The sequence below is a fragment of the Neophocaena asiaeorientalis genome, unplaced genomic scaffold (genome assembly GCF_003031525.2).
Source record: "Neophocaena asiaeorientalis asiaeorientalis breed wild unplaced genomic scaffold, Neophocaena_asiaeorientalis_V1.1 scaffold143, whole genome shotgun sequence".
Classification (NCBI taxonomy): domain Eukaryota; kingdom Metazoa; phylum Chordata; class Mammalia; order Artiodactyla; family Phocoenidae; genus Neophocaena; species Neophocaena asiaeorientalis.
Window position 1 is genome coordinate 4,000,425 of NW_020175536.1, and position 20,873 is coordinate 4,021,297.

At 37.8% G+C, this 20,873-nt stretch overlaps 1 protein-coding gene across 2 annotated transcripts in view; it reads right to left on the reverse strand.

Moving 5' to 3' along the window:
• Positions 1 to 20,873, reverse strand: part of FAT3 (FAT atypical cadherin 3) — a 552,420-nt gene that overhangs the window by 109,003 nt on the left and 422,544 nt on the right. For both annotated transcript variants that reach the window (XM_024731307.1, XM_024731305.1), the window contains exon 7: positions 867 to 1,142. In XM_024731307.1, the coding sequence (XP_024587075.1) occupies positions 867 to 1,142 (276 nt within the window). The remainder of the gene's footprint in view (positions 1 to 866; positions 1,143 to 20,873) is intronic.

Consider the following 20,873-nt stretch of genomic DNA (forward strand, 5'->3'; position numbering starts at 1 on the left):
GAACTCTAGTTTCTTCTTGCCCAGAGACTTGGAAAGGAAGAGTAGTACTTCGTGGAAGAGTACTTCAGCTGCTTGGGAATTGGAAGCATCTTAGTGTATTTTAAAGCCAATCAGTACAAAAATTACATCTCTGCCATCCTACCTGGTCTTAAGGAACTCAGGGGGGCCCTGTTAGGCAGTGGTTGTACAATTGCCCATAGGGTTCTTGGATAGTTAAAGGGACAGGTTTTAGGTCATAAACAAGGGTGTTTATTACTAATCTTTACTTCCCAGTTAATGTAAACTAGCCAAACTTTGTTTTAAAATGAAAGCATCTTCTACATAATTTGGAGACCCCATGAACCCAAATTCAACATTCTCTGTAGGCTTTGGTGAGTTTTAAGATCTCTTTTGTGGGCCAGTATTTACCACTAGGTCCAATGCCAGTGCAATAAGTAATCAATCAGTTCTCTAAATGCTTCCAAGGGCTGAGCATTGTACAGGTTGAATAAATGATTACCCTTGTAATTAACTTCTCAAGGAACTTCTTTTAAACTTTTCCACAAAATCTTCTGGATGTGAACCAGTACAGAAACACGGCCTGTTCCTTCCTGCTCAAATCAGGCTGTCAGCAGCCTTTACTGAGCGGCCACTGTCTGTAGAGCTCATCTAATACTTCAGTTTGGCAAACATATGAAGTCACTATCTAACAATAGTAATTCCTCACTGAACTAAAAAGGCAAGAATGAATGCAACCCTGCTGCTGAAAAGACCAAATTTACTACTACTTACAAAATTCAAGGGCCCTGTACATCTGAAGGCTAAGGCATGTGCCTTGGATGGTCAGTGATTCTGCTAAGAGAGCATATTAAGCAGTTTGGTCCTACCATTATGTTGAGTATGTGCTTGTCCTGGGCTTCGTGGTCCAGCCTCTCAGCTGTGTAGAGCACGCCAGTGCTGGGGTCAATCCGGAACTTCCTCATGCTGACAGAATCTATGCTGCTGTGGACAGTATAGCTTAGCTTGTGCTTCTCATCTCTGTCTGTGGCTTCAATCTGCAATATCTCAGTATCTGGAAGCACATCCTCGGAAATTGTCACATCGTAATTTGGCTGAGAGAATTCTGGGCCATTATCATTATTATCCAGCACTTTGATAAATACCTATAGTTAAAAGGAGACAAGAGTGATGACTAATGCCAATTTACTCATTTCTAGTAAAAGAGGCTCCCTCCTTCTCTCCTCCCTCTATGTTCCTGGATCCCAGCTTCTAGCAAGTACTTTAATATGTAGGAAGATTCCTATGAAAGCACTCTGTAATTAGAGGTTGGCGATAAACCCATAGTTCACGTTAGCAGGAACATAAACTATGAGGATCGATATTCTCACGATTAAGTGAACAGATGAGACAGCCTCTGGGGTGGGGGGTGATAATTCTAGGAGATTATTTGAGGCACAATGTAAGAGATCACAAGGTGACCTTAGCTTGTTAAGTTCCTATTATCTTCCGTTCTTGTTATGTGCTTCTTATAGTAGACCTAATGTGGAGGCAGTGACAAGATAAGTAACAAAGAGGCAGAGGAAAGGGAGGTGTGGATACAGAGGTGGCTCTCCTTCAGATGGGAGGTGTTGAGCAAAGAACATGGTACTAATGATAGTTAAAATATGAAGTTCCCAAGTTGGTTCAAAAATTTTCAGGCAGATTTTATAAAAGAAGCTTAACGAACCCTGAAGATTCATCACTCAGCTTTGACAATGATCAATTCATGGCTAACCTTGTTTCAACTTTATGTCCATTCATCTCCACCTGCTCCCTCATATTATTTTGAAGCAAGTCCCAGACATCATATAATTTCAGTGTACATCTCTAAAAGATAGGGACTCAAAATAAACACACACATACACACAATACCACTACTGCATCTAAACAGAGAAAACAGGAATTCCTTAATGTCTTTAAATATTCAGTTGGTGTTCATACTTCTGTAATTGTTTTGTAATGAGTTATATATGTTTGTGTACATGTGCATATATATTTTCAGTTTCTTTTAACCAGGATATGCAAATAAGGCACAGACATTACATTTGATTGACATTTCCTTTAATTATCTTTTAATTTGTAGGTTCCCCTTCTATCTTCATTGATTTCCTTGCAATTCTTATGTTGTTATTGTTGGCAATCAAAAAACTGAGCCATTTCCTCTTTAGTTCCCACAGTCTGAATTTTGCTTATTGTATCCCCATGGTTTTGTTCTACATGTTCCTCTGTCCCGTGTATTTCTTATAACTTGGTAGTTTTATGTAGGAGACAATAAAATTCACATTCAATTTCCTCCTTTTTTTTCGACAAAAATCTTTCATGGGTGATATATTTCCATCTGTAGAAATATAAAGTCTAGTTCTCTATCTTGTTCCATGATATTAGCAGCCACTGATGATATAGATAACATTAATTCATTAAAAATACAAAACAGTAGTGTTTTAATTCTATGATTTCTTCCTCACTTATTAGCTAGAATAGTTCTAAAAAGAAAGTTCTCTTCAATTATTTGGTTACTCTGAAGTACACTTCATGTTGAAAAGGAAGGAGAATTCTTTTCCTTGATCTTTTCAAAATAATGAGTTGGTTCTTCAGCTCCTCCCAAAGTGATCAATGAGGTATTTTTTTTCAAGCATCATGATGAGCTCATGAATTCAATCACATCTAATGAGTTTCTGTCTACTGCAGTTACTATATTTATTGATGCACAAATGGTCCTTCCTTGGCCATGGGGAGCCTCTTCAAGTTGGCTTCTGCAATGTTCTGACACAACCCAAGTAGTCTTTGATAGCTTCCTTGCTTTCCAATAATTGCTGCTGGTAATTTTTTCAGGGTCATCTTTTACATTTTTTCTGCCCCAGTCTTGAATTATCCATTTCTCCAAGAAGTGTTGGTTTCTTTTTAGTTAGAAGTGGCATTTAGAGACCACAGTCTGGTGCTAGGAATGCTTACTGCTGCTAGCTTTGCTATTTTTTCAGTGGACAGAGTCAGGAAAGTGTTTTGTTTTAAACAATTATTTCATGAGTTCATATTGATACTACCAATTCAAAATTAAGTTGTCAACAACCCTGTCTATCAGTGGCCTGGCACCAGCCCTGGGACCCCCCGAATCACGTGGCCAGCTGCACTGGGATCCAACCCCACCCACTGTAGGACAGCAGCCACTGCATGTGGCAGGGCCTGGCAGCCAATTGAGCTGAGAGCCTACCAGCACATCCACAGTAGCTGACTTTGCCACAACAAAAGACCCCATGCAGCCCACATAGGAGGCACCACTAGAATATATAGCCCTGGTGAAAAGAGGGTAGTGTGTAGCTGGGCTGCATAGGATGTCTCCTACACAAGGCTACTTCTCCAAGACCAGGAAACATACCTGAACTACCTAATACATAAAACAAACACAAAAAATAAGGTAAAATGAGGAGACAGAGTAATATGTCCTAAATGAAAGAACAAGACCAAACCCCAGAAGAAGAACTAAGCATAGGGGAGATGAGCAATCTACTCCCATAGAATTTAAGAGGATGATCATAAAGATGCTTAACGAGCTTGGGGAAAGAATGGATGAGCAGAGTCATAAGTTTTAACGAAGAGTTAGAAAATATGAAGAAAAACCAAACAGAGCTGAGGAACATGATAACTGAAGTAAAGAAACACTCTAGAAGAAGTCAACAGTAGATTAGATGATACAGAGTAAAGGATCAGTGAACTAGAAGACAGAGTAGTGGAAATCCCAAGCTAAACAGAAAACAACAAAAAAAAGAATTACAAAAAATGAGAATAATTTAAGAGACCTCTAGGCCAACATCAAGCACACTAAAGGTCCCAGAAGGAGAATAGAGAGAGAAAGGGGCAGAGAGCATACTTGACGATATACTAGCTGAAAATTTTCCTAACCTGGGAAAGGAAACAGATATCCAGGCCCAGGAAGTACAGAGAGTCCACGCCAAGACAAATAATAATAAAAATGTCAAAAATTAAAGATACTCATCCTTTTTTATCATTTTTATTTTTTATAATTTATTTTTTAAATATTTATTTATTTGGCTGCACGAGTCTTAGTTGCAGCATGCAGGATCTTTCATTGTGGTGCATGGGCTCCAGAGCACTCGGGCTTAGTTGCCCTGTGGCATGTGGGATCTTAGATCCCTGACCAGGGATTCAACTCACATCCCCTGCATTGGAAGGCAGATTCTTAACCACTGGACCACCAGGGAAGTCCCAAGAGAGATCCTTAAAAGCAGCGAGAGAAAAGCAACTAGTTATAAGCAAGGGAACTCCCATAAGACTCTCAGCTGACTTTTCAGCAGAATATTTGCAGACCAGAAGGAAATGGCATAATATATCCAAGTGCTGAAAGGGAAAAAAGCCTACATCCAAAAATAATCTATCTGGTAAGGATATCATTCAGAACTGAAGGAGAGATAAAGAGTTTTAAAGACAAGCAAAAGCTAAAGGAGTTCATCACCACTAAAGCAACCTTACAGGAAATATTAAAGGGATTTCTCTAAGTGGAAAAGAAAAGGCCACAAATAGAAATTTAAAAAATTATGATGGGAAAAATCTCACTGGTAAAAGCAAAATATAGTCAAGGTAATGGACCAAGCACTTATAAAGCTAGTAGGAAGGTGAAAAGACAAAAACAGTAAAAACATCTTTATCTACAATAAGTAGATAAGGAATACACAGAATAAAAAGATGTAAAATATGTTTTCAAAAACATAAAATGTGGGGGGGAAAGGAGTAAAAATGTGGGGCTGTTAGAATGCATTTAAACTTAAGAAATCATCAACTTAAAATAGATACCCATACATATTAGATGTTATATATGAATCTCATGGTAACCACAAATCAAAAACCTTTAATAGACACAAAAAAAATAAAGAGAAAAGAATCCAAATGAACACTAAAGATAGTGATCAAATCACAAGGGAAGATTGCAAGAGAATAAAAGGAACAAAGGAGAACTACAAAAACAATCAGAAAACAATTAACAAAATGGCAATAAGTACATATCCATCAATAATTACTTTAATGGAAATGGACTAAATGTTCCAACAAAAGACATAGAGTGACTGAATGGATAAAAAAGAAAACAAGACCTACATATATGCTGCCTACAAGAGACTCGTTTCAGATCTAGAGACACGTGCAGACTGAAAGTGAGAGAATGGGAAAAGGTACTCCATGCAAATGGAAATCAAAAGAAAGCTGGAGTAGCAATACTTAGACAAAATAGACTTTAAAACAAAGACTGTAACAAGGGACAAAGAAGGGTATTACATAATGTTAAAGGGATCAATGCAACAAGAAGATATAACAATTGTAAATATATATTTACTCAACATAGGCACACATAAATACATATAGCAAATATTAACAACATAAAGGGAGAAAATAACAGTAATACAATAATTGTAGGGAACTTTAACACTCCACTTATGCCAATGGACAGATCATCTAGACAGAAAATCAATAAGGAAACATTGGCCTTAAATGACACATTAACCACATGGACTTAATTGATATATATATAATATATAGAACATTACATTCAAAAGCAGCAGAATACACATTCTTTTCAGACACACATGGAACATTCTCCAGCAGAGATCACGTGCTAGGCCACAAAACAAATCTCAACAACTTTAAGAATATTGAAATCATATCAAGCATCTCTTCCAACCACCACATTATGAGACTAGAAATCAATCACAAGAAAAAAACTGCAAAAAACACAGATGTAGAAGTTAAACAATATGCTACTAAACAACCAATGGGTCACTGAGGAAATCAAAGAAGAAATAAAAAACATACCTGGAGACAAAGGAAAATGGAAACACAATGACCCAAAATGTATGGGATGCAGCCAAAGCAAGACTAAGAGGGAAGTAAAACGATGTAAGCCTACCTCAGGCAACAAGAAAAACCTTCAGCCAGATTCATCAAAAAGAAAAGGGAGAGGGCCCAAATAGATAAAATTAAAAATGAAAGAGATGTTACAACTGATACCACAGAAATACAAAGGATCATAAGATATCACTATGACAAATTTTATGTCAATAAAATGGACAACCTAGAGGAAATAAGTAAATTCCTAGAAACTTATAATCTCCCAAGACTGTATCAGGAAGGTAGAAAATATGAACAGATCAATTACCAGTACTGAAACTGAATCAGTAATCAAAAAACTCCCAACAAACAGAAGTCCAGGACCAGATGGCATCACAGGTGAATTCTACAAAATGTTTCAAGAGTCAGTATCTATGCTTCTCAAAATATTCCAGAAAATTGAAGAGGAAGGAATGCTACTGAACTCATTCTACGAGGTCAGTGGAACCCTGATACCAAAACCAGACAAAGATACCTGCCAAAAAGAAAATTAGAGGCCAATATCACTGATGAACATAGATGCAAAAATCCTCAACAAAATATTAACAAACTGAATTCAACAATACATTAAAAGGATTATACACCATAATCAAGTAGGATTTATCCCAGGGATGGAAGGATGGATGGTTCAGCATCCACAAATCAGTCAATGTGATACACCATATTAACAAATTGAAGAATAGAAATCATATGATAATCTCAGAAGATGCAGAAAAGGCTTCTGACAAAATTCAACATCCATTTATGATAAAAACTCTCAACATAGTAGGTATAGAGGGAACACACCTCAACATAATAAAGTCCACATATGGCAAACCCACAGCCAACATCATACTTAAGGGTGAAAAACTGAAAGCATTTCCTCTAAGAAAGGAACAAGACAAGGATGCCCACTCTCACCATTTTCATGCAATTGGAAATTCTTTTACGTATTAGAAATCTTAGTCATAGAAATCAGACAAGAAATTTAAAAATTCAAATTGGAAAAGAAGTACAACTGTCACTGCTTGCAGATGACATGATACTATATATAGAAAATGCTAACACCACCACCAAAAAACTATTGGAACTGATAAATAAATTCAGTAAAGTTGCAGGATACAAAATTAATATACAGAAATCTGCTGCATTTTTATACATTAATGATGAACTATCAGAAAGAGAAATTAAGAAAACAATCCAACTTACAATTGTATCAAAAAGAATAAAATACCTAGGAATAAATCTAACCAAGGAGGTAAAAGACCTGTACTCAAAACTATAAGACACTGACTGATGAAAGAAACTGACAATGACACAAACAGATGGAAAGATATACCATCTTCTTAGATTGAAAGAATTAATATTGTTAAAATGACCATACTACTTAAGGCAATCTACAAATTCAATGCAATCCCTATCAAAAAAAAATTGGCATTTTTCACAGAACTAGAACAAATAATTCTAAAATTTGTATGGAAATACAAAAGACCCCAATCTTGAGAAAGAAGAAAAAACCTGGAGGTATCACGCTACCTGAACTATCCTACCAGGCTACATTAATCAATGAAATATGGTACTGGCACCAAAACAGAGACATAGATCAATGGAACAGACCAGATAGCCCAGAAATAAACTTACGCTTATATGGTCCATTAATCTATGACAAAGGAGGCAAGAAGATACAATGGTGAAAAGCCAGCCTCTTTAGTAAATTGTGTTGGAAAACCTGGACAGTTATATGCAAAAGATCACACTGAACTACTTTCTTACACCCTATGCAAAAATAACCCAAAATGGATTAAAGATTTAAATGTAAGAGCTGAAATCATAAAACTCTTAGAAGAAAACATAGGCATAACACTCTTTGATGTTGTGTTAGCAATATATTTTTTGAATATGTCTCTCCAGGCTACAGAAATAAAAGCCAACAAAGCCAAAAACAAACCAAATGGGACAACATCAAACTAAAAAACATTTGCATAGTGAAGGAAACTATCAACAAAACAAAAAGGCAACCTGCTGAATGGGAGAAGATATTTGCAAATGATATATCTGATAAGGGGTTAATATACAAAATATACAAAGAACTCATACAACTCAACATCAAAAACCCAACCTGAATAAAAAATGGGCAGAGGACCTGAATAGACATTTATCCAGAGAAGACATACAGATGTCCAACAGACACATGAAAAGATGCTCAACATCACTAATCATCAGGGAAATGCAAATAAAAACCACAATGAGATATCACTTCACACCTGTCAGTATGGTCAAAAAGACCACAAATAACAAACGTTGATGAAGAGGCTGAGAAAAGGAAACCTTCATGCACTGTTAGTAGGAATGTAAATTGGTAGTGCTGCTATGGAAAACAGTATGGAGGTTCCTAAAAATTTTTAAATTGAACTATCACATGATCCAGAAATCCCACTTCTGGGTATTTCTCTGAAGAAAAAAAAGCACTAATTCAAAAAGACATATGTACCCTTATGTTCATGGCAGCATTATTTACTGTAGCCAAGATATGGAAGCAACCTAAGTGGCCATCAATAGATGAATGGATAAAGAAGGTGGTGTGTGTGTGTGTGTGTGTATACATACACACAGAAACACACACACAAACAATGGAATATTACTCAGTAATAAAAAAGAATGAAACCTTGCCATTTGCGACAATATGGATGGACACAGAGAGTATTATGCTAAGTGAAAAAACTCAGAAAAGGACAAATACTCTGTGATTTCATTTATATGTGGAAACTAAAAAACAAAGCAAACATAACAAAACAGAAACAGACCCATAGATACAGAGAGCAAATTGGTGGTTTCCAGAAGGGAGAGAAGTGGGGAAATAAGTGAAACAAGGGGATTAAGACGTACAACTTCCAGTCACAAAGTAAATAAGTCGCAGGTATGTAATGTACAGCAAAGGGAATACAGTATAATTGATAATGTTATAGTAACTTTTTATGGTGGCAAATGGTAAGTAGACTTATCGTGGCGATCATTTTGTAATGCACAAAAATATCGAGGCATTATTTTGCACACCTGAAACGAATACGATATTGTAAGTCAATTATACTTCAATGAAAAACAAAACAAAAGACAATATTAAGGTACCCATCAAGGTTTTTACTTAATCTCATTCTTTTTACCTATCTTCTTTCTCTCATGATGACATTTCTCATGCTCAATGACATCACCATAATTATTCACCCATCTGAATGTTCACATATCTGAAATACATGCCCAAGTCTCTGAATAACACCAACATTGTTATTATAATCACATTACAATTATGGTCATTCAAACTAATTTGATATTATTTTGTCTTTTTGTCCTTTGGGTTTATCCCACTAGGCATATACAGTCAAATTAGTATATGTAAAGTCACTTAGAATAGCTCTTCCCTGTGCATACATGCTCCCAACTGGATACACATATTTGTTCATTTGCTTCCATTTACTTGCAAATTTTAGACTTGCTTTTTTAACATTTAATTTTGTTTTCTATTATATGTAAAATTACCAATGTTAAATTTACAAAAAGTTATAGTCAAGCTTAGCTTCTGTATCTTTCTCTTTCATGTATTCCCTTCTTCTTCAGGTAACTTTTTTTTTCAGTAACGTTACATTTTATCCATCTATTTTATTAATATTAACATACTGTATACACTCCCCTCGACAGGCTATTTCACTTAACATTATAGCCAGGGTCCCCAACCCCTGGGCGGTGGACCGGTAGCAGTCCATGGCCTGTTAGGAACCAGGGCTGCCCAGTGGGAGGTGAGCGGCAGGCAAGCAAGCGAAACTTCATCTATTGCTCCCCACTGCTTCCCATCATTCACATTTCCACCTGAACCATTCCCCCTCCCCTCCTCGTGGAAAAAGTGTCTTCCATGAAACCACTCCCTGGTGCCAAAAAGGTTGGGGACTGCTGCATTATATCAATAGTTCTCAACTGAGGATGGCTTTGTCTCCTGGGGTCATTTCACAATGTCTGTAGACATCTTTGGTTGTCACAGCTCGGGGGAGGGATTTTCCTAGAACCTAGTGGATGGAAGACAGGGGAGTTGCTAAACATCCTAAAATGCACAGGATAACCCCCTGCAACAAAGAGCTATCGACTCAAAAGGTCAATAATGTTGCTGCTTTATATCATGAAGACCATGCTACAGCAGTACAGAAATACTTCTCCATGGATAAATGTATCATAGTTAACTCAATCAGTCCTCTATTGACGTGCATTCCTATTTTTGCTCTTCGAAGGACCATGCAACGAAGAGCCCTGTGCTTGTGTCTTTTCACATTTTTGCTAACATATATTTCTGTCCCTAGAATTGGGATCGCTGAATCAAAGGAGAAGTGCTTATATGGTTTTGTGAGATACTTCCCATATTCCCCTACCTATAAGTTTGATCACTTTGCCTTTCTATAGCAGTATTTAAGAATGACTGTCTTCCCACAGCCTTGCCAACAGAGCATGCTGTAAAACTTTTGGGTTTTTGGCCAAGCTGATAGATGAGAAATGTTATCTCAATGTATTTTAAATTTTCCTTTCTCTTGTTATGAGTGAGGTTGAGCATCTTTTCATATGTTGAAGAACCATTTGCATTTCTTTTTCTGTTAAAACTATATAAGTTCATTCTTCTACGGGTTAGATGGTACTTTTTTCCCTTTATTTTGGGAGCATGATGATACACATTGCAAATGTTTTCAATTTTGTCATTTATCTTTATTTTGTTTATGGTAATTTTTTTTTTTTTGCCATGCAAAAGATTTTATTTTTATTTTCATGTAGTTGAATGCATCAGTCTTTTCCCTTATTGTTTCTGGATGTTAAGTCATAGTTTAGAATATTTTCTACATTTCCAGATTTTGGTGATCACGCTTATTTTTTAAAAATTGAATTTAAATGCTTCTTTTTCTTACATTTACATCTCTAATCCACTTGGAATTTTTCCTAGTATATTATGTGAGGAATGGGTCCCATTTTATTTTATTCCACATGGCTCTCTATTTATTTCAATGCTACTTTTTAGCAGACTATCACTTCCTTACTGATTTGAGAAGTCACTTTTACTGTATACTAACTCTACCTATGCACATAGTATATTTCTGGCTTTTCGATTTTGTTCCATTGGTTTATCTGTCTTTTCATGCAACAACATCAAAATGTTTTAATTACAGAGGCTTTATAGTATTTTTTTCCTTCCAGTTTTCTTGAGACATAATTGACATAAAGCACTGTGTAAGTTTAAGGTGTACAGCGTAATGATTTGACTTACATACATCATGAAGTGATTATCACAATGAGTTTAGTCAACATCTATCATCTCATATAGATACAAAATTAAAGAAATGAAAAAACATTTTTCTTTGTGATGAGAACCCTTAGGATTTACTCTCTTAACAAATTTCACATATAACGTACAGCAGTGTTAATTATATTTGTCATGTTGTACATTATATCCCTAGTACTTATTTATCTTATAACTGGAAGCTTGTACTTTCTTACTACCCTTCATCCAGTTCCCCCTCTCCCTCCCACCTGCCTTTGGTAACCATAAATCTGATCTCTTTTTCTATGAATTTGTTTATTTGTTTGCTTTTGCAGTACAATTGACCCACAATACTATGTTAGTTCCTGGTGCACAAATAGTGATTCCATATTTCCATTATATATATTTTAATTGTTTGGAAAAGCTAGGTCTTCTCTTTGTTCTCTTCAGGATTTTCATGGCTATTCTTGATTGTTGTTGTTTTTTTGTCTTTATTGAATTTGTTACAATATTGCTTATGTTCTATGTTTTGGTTTTTTGACCATGAGGCATGTCGGATCGTAGATTCCCGACCAGGGATCAAACCCACCCCCCCTGCATTGGAAGGTGAAGATTTAACCACTGGACCTCCAGGGAAGTCCCGATTGTTGTTCCTCTAAATTAACTTTATAATCAACTTCTATAGCACCTGACAAAATGATAGCATTTTAAACTGGGGTTATGTTAAAAGTACAGGATAATTAAGGAAGAACTAATTTCTTCATGATGGAGTCTTCCTATCCAAGAACATAGTTTGTCTTTTTTCATTTGTTCAAATCTACTATTTTGTTTTTCAGGAGTGTTTTAGTTTTCCTCAAATAGGTTTTGAACACTTTTAAAGTTTATATATGTGCTAACCTAAATGGGTTCTTTTTCATTACACTTTTTCACTGTTTTTTTTTTGGGGGGGGTGGGCTATATATGGAGGCCATTAATTTTTGTATGTTAAATTTATAACCTGTTACTTTACTAATTTTCCTATCATTTGAAGTAGTTTTTCCATTCCCTCCTTGGAGCTTTTCAGATATATAATTACACTACATGTAAATAGAGGTCAGTTTACCTTTTCCTTTATAATTCTTATAACACAAATTACTTTATCTTAGCTAATTGTACTGGCTAATACTTACAGCACAATGTTAAATAGTAGTGGAAACAGTGATATTCTTGTCTTATTCCTGACTAATAAGAAAGCCTTTAGTGGTTCTCCATTAAATAATATGCAAGCATCTGGCTGCATTCTAGACAATTATTTACTCTTAGAAATAAATTTAGTCAGACCATCGTTGTTCTTATAAATAACTGTACTATCCATCACTTTGGTGGAGATGTGCTTTTTTGAGTGAGAGGAAAAGGGCCGTGCTACGACTTCTGTGCCAGGACGACTTGCCGTGGGAGTGAGCTTGACGCGGGGACAAGCTTTGCTTGTAGTTTATGGTAGAAAAAGTTTAGAGAAGTGTGCCTATAGCATTTTGGGTATTGTTTTATCTCCACTGTATTTGGAAAGCCATACTAGATTCTTTGAATGCCAATTCTTTCCTTTAAAAAGTTCCAGTTAACTTAGTCAAGATGCTAAAATATTTGTGTTCACAGAAGCAGTCATATTAATGGGATAAAAGAGCCTTTCCGGCCAGCAAGCCTGCCCTGACCTTCCTGAGGTTTCAAAGTTGACGTGCTCTTGAAAAGCTTGCCTCTTTCTGCTTGCTTTGTCCTGAGCCTAATCTACAGTCTGAACAAGTGTTTCTCTGTAAAAGACTTCCCTTTCCTCATTTGCTTTTTATTTCCCACAGTTGGGGCCATTTGTGAGCTCCTGAACTACCAAACAAAGCAAAGTAACTCTCAAAGATGTTGTGTTCAAAATGGTAATTGAAATGCCTAAAGAAGTACAATGGATTCAAAGCAGGAGGAAACCTGAGTGTGGGAAGCCTCTTCAGAGCTGGTTTCAGTGCTGCTCACCACAAACACTTTGGGTTTTGCAGGCTCGTCTAAGCTAAGTCTGGGTAGGTGCCAAGTCCAGCCTTACAAAGGCTCATGGCATGAAGTGTCCATGGGGTGAGTTGGAGGGTAAGGCCTCTGTCTTTTATTAGAACCAATTAAATCCTGAATTACTGAAAATTCTGTCCTGCCTCTGTTTGCATTTCAAAACCATCCTTAAAACATTCTACAGTTGTGATTTCAAGGATGATGCCTCTTGTATTCTCTCCAAGCTTACAAGTTTTGTTTTTGAATGCCTAAGGAGAAAAATCGTGTGCTTGTTTTCCAGTTTATAAATCTGTACCATATTCATTTCTTAAACTGTATTATCTCTTGTTTCTCAATAAGGAAAATGAGAATCAGAGAAATTAAGGGATGTGCCCAAGTCACAAGGGCAAGGCCACACTCAAACCTAGGTCTTACGGAGCCAAATTCTGTATGCATTCCATTATACAGTTTCCATGTGCACTTAAATTATATACACATTAACTATAAAGGTACAAAACATACATGTGAACAAACATGTGTGCAAATATTATGTACCTTGCAATACAGAAATCCTAATTTACCAAACACATAACTGACACGACCATTCTCATTTCAGGAATATTAATCATGGGATTATTCTGAACAGAAAGTTCCCTGCTGGGTTTCCCTGGTGGCGCAGTGGTTAAGAATCCGTCTGCCAATGCAGGGGACACAGGTTCGAGCCCTGGTCCGGGAAGATCCCACATGCCGTGGAGCAACTAAGTCCATGCACCACAACTACTGAGCCTCTGCTCTAGAGCCCGCATGCCACAACTACTGAAGCCCGCGCGCCTAGAGTCCATGCTCCGCAACAAAAGACGCCACTGCATTGAGAAGCCTGCGCACCTCAATGAAGAGTAGCCCCCGCTCACCGCAACTAGAGAAAGCCCACGCACAGCAATGAAGACCCAATGCAGCCAAAAATAAATAAATATAATTATACATTAAAAATAAAGAAAGTTCCCTGCTGCCTTTAACATTGGAATCTATTTTTAAGAATTGATTTACTCATAAGTTGTCAGGCACGGATCTATTACATTCAGTGAGATTTTATCATTATTATTTTTTTAACAGAAAGTCTCACAGTAGAGTTGGCTTGCTGCCTTATTTCATCTATATAATTGCACTTGTTCCAGCATTGTGTTAGCCTAAATATAAAAGGAAGCTTTGGGCCACTGCCTTTTTCACCTGCTAAGAGGGAGATGATATTAAAGGAAACAAAAGAAAACCCTTGATGAGGGTGTCCCTTGAAAGCCCCTCGATCCAGGGATCATGGAACAGCATCAGCAAAAGTGATTTGTTTCTACCCTCCACCTCCTTTTAAGCAGGTGCAAAGTGGAGGAAAAGGGTAAGACAAAATCCAAATCTTCAAGTTAAAGTCTGCTTTTTAAGAAAGAAGGCCAGTTAGGAACTCCCAACATCACCTAGAGATAAGAGAGGAATGGAATCCCCATGGCCGTCAAGGGCAAGGCTAACCCAGGAATGCACATCACAGACCTCCCAGCCCCAGAGAATAGGGATCCGCTGGCTGGAAGACTTAGCGGCCAATCTAAATTAACTGCCTTGTGGGGCTTAAGAAATGTGGAAAATGATCTGAAAGAGAGTTTTAATCTCAGGTTTGGCTGTGGAGCATACAAATACAAGCTGATTTTCATATCTTTATAGATCAAAGCAGGACTTGATAAGAAAAGCATATGAAAATCACAAAAGCACGTATCATAAGTCCCTGAATAAAATCGATGTAATTTTTAGATTATTATTTGGGCATGAATATCTCTGCTGCCTTTCATGAATAACAGTAAAAGCCACACACATAATATTTTATAGTTAGTAGGTATATTATTACAGTTTTAAGTTGAGAAAAGACTACAATAATAAAACCTACATGTGTCTGACACGTCACAGCTCTCATGATATCGCATAATATCTTATTTATTCTTACAATAACCCCTGAGGTATGTAAGATCTTACTCGCATTATGTTGGAGAAACTGAGTCTCACAAGAGATAGAGCTTCCTCCTGTGGTAACACAGTCAACCACTGGTTAAGTGCTGACTTTGAACCTGGGTCACCTGATTCAGGGTCAGTGCTCCTTCCACTAGACCAAATACTTCCCCTAATGAATTAAGCTGTATATTTTATATACATAGACATGTAAGGGAAAGTTCCTAAGATGGTATCTGATTTTGAGAAGGAAGAAGTGGCTTTGTATATCTACCTGTGTACACCTAGGGTGGCCACCTAACCCGTCTGTGCCTCAGTTTTTCACTGGAAAAATGAATGTAATGATAAAACTTGATTTAACTACTCCCAGAGTGTCAGGGAAATGAAGCTTAGAATGAGGCTTGTTAAGTGCTATTATGCAAATAACAGGTGTTATATATTAATTTTCATCTCTTGGTCTTTTGGACGAGCCAGGCTCTAGATTTATTTAAATTTGCAATGAAGATGCAGCAGCTCACATGGGTTTGGTAGATATATGGGGAAAGTTGTTAAAATTTGTCATTTCTCATCCTTGGTAGTGTGTGTCTCTGTAGCTCATAAGCTCAGTGGGTGGCAGGGAGGGCTATAAAGAGGCTGGGGTATTTTGCTCTCTTCCTAGCGTGTATGATCGGCTATGAAACATTCTAATGGCCATAGGTGGTGCCATGTTTACGGGGCAACCACTTAAAAAAGTGTCCCCCTCATAACTAGTAGAGCCAGATGAGCGTCTCTTCCCGCCTTAGAATAGGTAGCAAAGATTTAATCTTACTTTTGCGAGGTAGCACAGTGTAGTGGTTGAGAGTGCAGAGCAGTCTCTAGAGTCCAACTGCCTACATCTAAACCCTGATCTACTCAAGTTACTTAACCTCGTTTTGCTTCAATTTCCTTATGTGTAAAATGGGGATGCCAACAGGGGATTCTTTTCCTATTTCCAACGTAATAAGCTATCACAGAGTTAGCAGTTTCAAATAACACCCATTTATTATCTCCTAGTTCTACAGGTCAGAAGTTTGAGTATAGTGTGGCTTAGAGTCTCATAAGCCTGAAATCAAGGGGTCGTCAGAGATGTGTTCCCTTCTGGAAGCTCTGGGGATGAATCAGTTCCAAGGTCACTCAGGTTGTTGGCTGCATTTAGTTTCTTGAGGTTAAAGGCCCGAGGTCCCTGCATCTTTGCTGGCTGTCAGCAGGATCCTCTCTCAGATCCTTAAGGCTGCCTACATTCCTTGCTGTGTTGCATCGTCCATATTCAAACTAGCGATGATGTTTCAAATTCTCTCATATTTGGAATCTCTGACTTCCCCTTTGCTGCATCACTTCCGGCTCCAGCTGGACAAAATCACCTGCTTAAGGGCTCATGTGATTAGACTGGGTCCACCTAAATAATCTAGGAGAGTCTCACTATCCTAAGATCTGTACCCTTAATTACATCTGCAGTGCCCCTTTTGCCATGTAACATATTTACAAATTCTGACGACTAGGACAACATAGACATCTTGGGTGTGGGACGTGGGTGCATTCTGCCCACCACAAATAGTACCTGCCTCATGGAGTAATTGTGAGAGTTAAGTGAGTTTGTTTGTTTTTGAATATAATATAAACACTTGGGTTTTAAATCTATTTTAAGTGTTTCAGTCCATTATAATAATTATTCTTTTTGATGCTCAAATTATCCCATCTTTGACTAGTGGAAGGCAGTTCAAGTTGTCTCTCGTCACCTTCTAACAAGATTCCACTAGGTTTTTGTGGCGGGATAAGATGCCCAGGCTCCTGCCCCAAACCTGGAATCAGCTATTTCTATGAGGAATCCTGGTTCCTTTCCATGGGAAATGGTATGTAGAGACCACAGTCTGGCTGCTAAGAGTAGAATCTCTCTTCAAATGGATATGTAGTGCTCTTGTATGTTTGGACAATAACTTCATCCTTCTCAGCATCTCATTATTCCTGTCCCTTATGAACCTCTGATCTCACCTGGATGTTCCCACTTCCCCTCTTATTTATAACAGCCAGTGTTCCTGTGATTCCTCACCTTTCCGCCAACCAGACTGTCCCACTTCTCTTAATTTTTTCATTCTTCTCATCTAAGCCAGACACCCTTGCTCATCTCTGACCTTCTACGACATCAAGTGGGGAATACTCCCATAATGCTGAAGAATATTGGTACCCTTTTTCACAGATTATTTCTATTTTAAAAAAAATTTACTTTTCTAAATGTTTGATGTAATTCACCTGTGAAGCCATCTGGTTCTGGACATCTGTTTGCTGTAAGATTTTTAATCACAGTTTCAATTTCATTACTTGTGATTGGTCTGTTCATATTTTCTATTTCTTCCTGTTTCAGGCTTGGAATGTTATACCTTTCTAAGATTTTGTCCATTTATTCCAGATTGTCAATGTTATTGGCATAGAGTTGCTTGTGGTAGTCTCTTAGGATGCTTTGTATTTCTGTGGTGTCTGTTGTAACTTTTCCTTTTTCATTTCTAATTTTACTGATTTGAGTCCTCTCCCTCTTTTTCTTGATGAGTGACTAATGGTTTATCAATTTTGTTTATCTTCTCAAAGAACCAGCTTTTAGTTTTATTGATCTTTGCTATTGTTTTCTTTGTTTCTATTTCATTTATTTCTGATCTGATCTTTATGATTTCTTTCCTTCTGCTAACTTTGGGTTTTGTTTGTTCTTCTTTCTCTAGTTCCTTTAGGTGTAAGGTTAGATTGTTTATTTGAGATTTTTCTTGTTTCTTGAGGTAGGCTTGTATAGCTATAAACTTCCCTCTTAGAACTGCTTTTGCTGCATCCCATAGGTTTTGGATCATCGTGTTTTCATTGTCATTTGTCTCTAGGTATTTTTTGATTTCCTCTTTGATTTCTTCAGTGATCTCTTGGTTATTTAGTAACGTATTGTTTAGTCTCCATGTGTTTTTGTTTTTTCCTTGTAATTGATTTCTAATCTCATAGAGTTGTGGTGAGAAAAGATGCTTAATATGATTTCAATTTTCTTCAATTTAATGAGGCTTGATTTGTGACCCAAGATGTGATCTGTCCTGGAGAACATTCTGTGCACACTTGAGAAAAAAGTGTAATCTGCTGTTTTTGGATGGAATGTCCTATAAATATCAATTATATCTATCTTGTCTATTGTGTCATTTAAAGCTTGTGTTTCCTTATTAATTTTCTGTTTGGATGTCTGTCCACTGGTGTAAGTGAGGTGTTAAAGTCCCCCACTATTATTGTGTTACTGTCGATTTCCTCTTTTATAGCTGTTAGCAGTTGCCTTATGTATTGAGGTGCTCCTATGTTGGGTACATATATATTTATAATTGTTAAATCTTCTTCTTGGATGGACCCCTTGATCATTATGTAGTGTCCTTCCTTGTCTCTTGTAACATTCTTTATTTTAAAGTCTATTTTATCTGATATGAGTATGGCTACTCCAGCTTTCTTTTGATTTCCATTTACATGGAATATCTTTTTCCATACCCTCACTTTCAGTCTGAATGTGTCCCTAGGTCTGAAGTGGGTCTCTTGTAGACAGCACATATATGGTTCTTGTTTTTGTATCCACTCAGCAAGCCTGTGTCTTTTGGTTGGAGCATTAATCCATTTACGTTTATGGTAATTATCAGTATGTGTGTTCCTATTACCATTTTCTTAGTTATTTTGGGTTTGTTTTTGTAGGTCCTTTTCTTCTTTTGTGTTTCTCAGTGAATTTCCTTTAGCATTTGTTGTAGAGCTGTTTTGGGGGTGCTGAATTCTCTTAGCTTTTGCTTGTCTGTAAAGCTTTTGATTTCTCTGTTGAGTGTGAATGATATCCTTGCTGGGTAGAGTAATTTTGGTCGTAGCTTCTTCCCTTTCGTTACTTTAAGTATATCATGCCACTCCCTTCTGGCTTGTAGCGTTTCTGATGAGAAATCAGCTGTTAATCTTATGGGAGTTCCCTTGTACGTTATTTGTCGTTTTTCCCTTGCTGCTTTCAATAATTTTTCTTTGTTTTTAATTTTTGCCAATTTGATTACTATGTGTCTCGGCATATTTCTCCTTGGGTTTATCCTGTATGGGACTCTCTGCACTTCTTGGACTTGGGTGGCTATTTCCTTTCCCATGTTAGGGAAGTTTTTGACTATAATCTCTTCAAATATTTTCTCGAGTCCTTTCTCTCTCTCTTCTCCTTCTGGGACCCCATAATGTGAATGTTGTTGCGTGTAATGTTGTCCCAGAGGTCTCTTAGGCTGTCTTCATTTCTTTTCATTCTTTTTTCTTTATTCTGTTCCGCGGCAGTGAATTCCACCATTCTGTCTTCCAGGTCACTTATCCGTTCTTCTGCCTCAGTTATTCTGCTATTGATTTCTTCTAGTGTATTTTTCATTTCAGTTATTGTGTTGTTCATCTCTGTTTGTTTGTTCTTTAATTCTTCTAGATCTTTGTTTAACATTTCTTGCATCTTCTCTACCTTTGCCTCCATTCTTTTTCCGAGGTCTTGGATCATCTTCATTACCATTATTCTGAGTTATTTTTCTGGAAGGTTTCCTATATTCACTTCATTTAGTTTCTTTTCTAGGGTTTTACCTGGTTCCTTCATCTGGTACATAGCGCTCTGCCTTTTCATCTTGTCTATTTTTCTGTGAATGTGGTTTTTGTTCCACAGGCTGCAGGATTGTAGTTCTTCTTGCTTCTGCTGTCTGCCCTCTGGTGGATGAGGCTAAGAGGCTTGTGCAAGTTTCCTGATGGGCGGGACTGGTGGTGGGTAGAGCTGGCTGGTGCTTTGGTGGGCAGAGCTCAGTAAAACTTTAATCCACTTGTCTGCTGGTGGGTGGGGCTGGGTTCCCTCCCTGTTGGTTGTTTGGCCTGAGGCGACCCAGCACTGGTGCCTACCTGGGCTCTTTGGTTGGGCTAATGGTGAACTCTGGGATGGCTCATGCCAAGGAGTACTTCCCAGAACTTCTGGTGCCAGTGTCCTTGTCCTCATGGTGAGACACAGTCACTCCCTGCCTCTGCAGAAGACCCTCCAACACTAGCAGGTAGGTCTGGTTCAGTCTCCCCTGGGGTCACTGCTCCTTCCCCTGGGTCCTGATGCGCACACTACTTTGTGTGTGCCCTCCAAGAGTGGAGTCTCTGTTTTCCCCAGTCCTGTCGAAGTCCTGCAATCAAATCCCGTTAGCCTTCAAAGTCTGATTCTCTAGGAATTCCTCCTCTGGTTGCCGGACCCCCAGATTGGGAAGCCTGACGTGGGGCTCAGAACCTTCACTCCAGTGGGTGGACTTCTGTGGTATAAGTGTTCTCCAGTTGGTGAGTCACCCACACAGCAGTTATGGGATTTGATTTTATTGTTTTTGCGCCCCTCCTACTGTCTCACTGTGGCTTCTCCTGTGTCTTCGGATGTGGGTATCTTTTTTGGTGAGTTCCAGTGTCTTCCTGTCGATTATTGTGCAGCAGTTAGTTGTGATTCTGGTGTTCTTGCAAGAGAGAGTGAGAGCACGTCTTTCTACTCTGCCATTTTGAACCAATCTCCCTTGCTATTATTCTGTATATGTAAACTCATGCAATCCTCACAGCACCTCTAATGATGTAGGTACTGGTACCCCCATTTCATAGATGAAGGGACTAGGGTGCAGAGAAATTAAGTGACCTGCACTGGCTGGAGGTGACTCAGTTAGTAAATAGCAGAGTTGGGATTAGGACA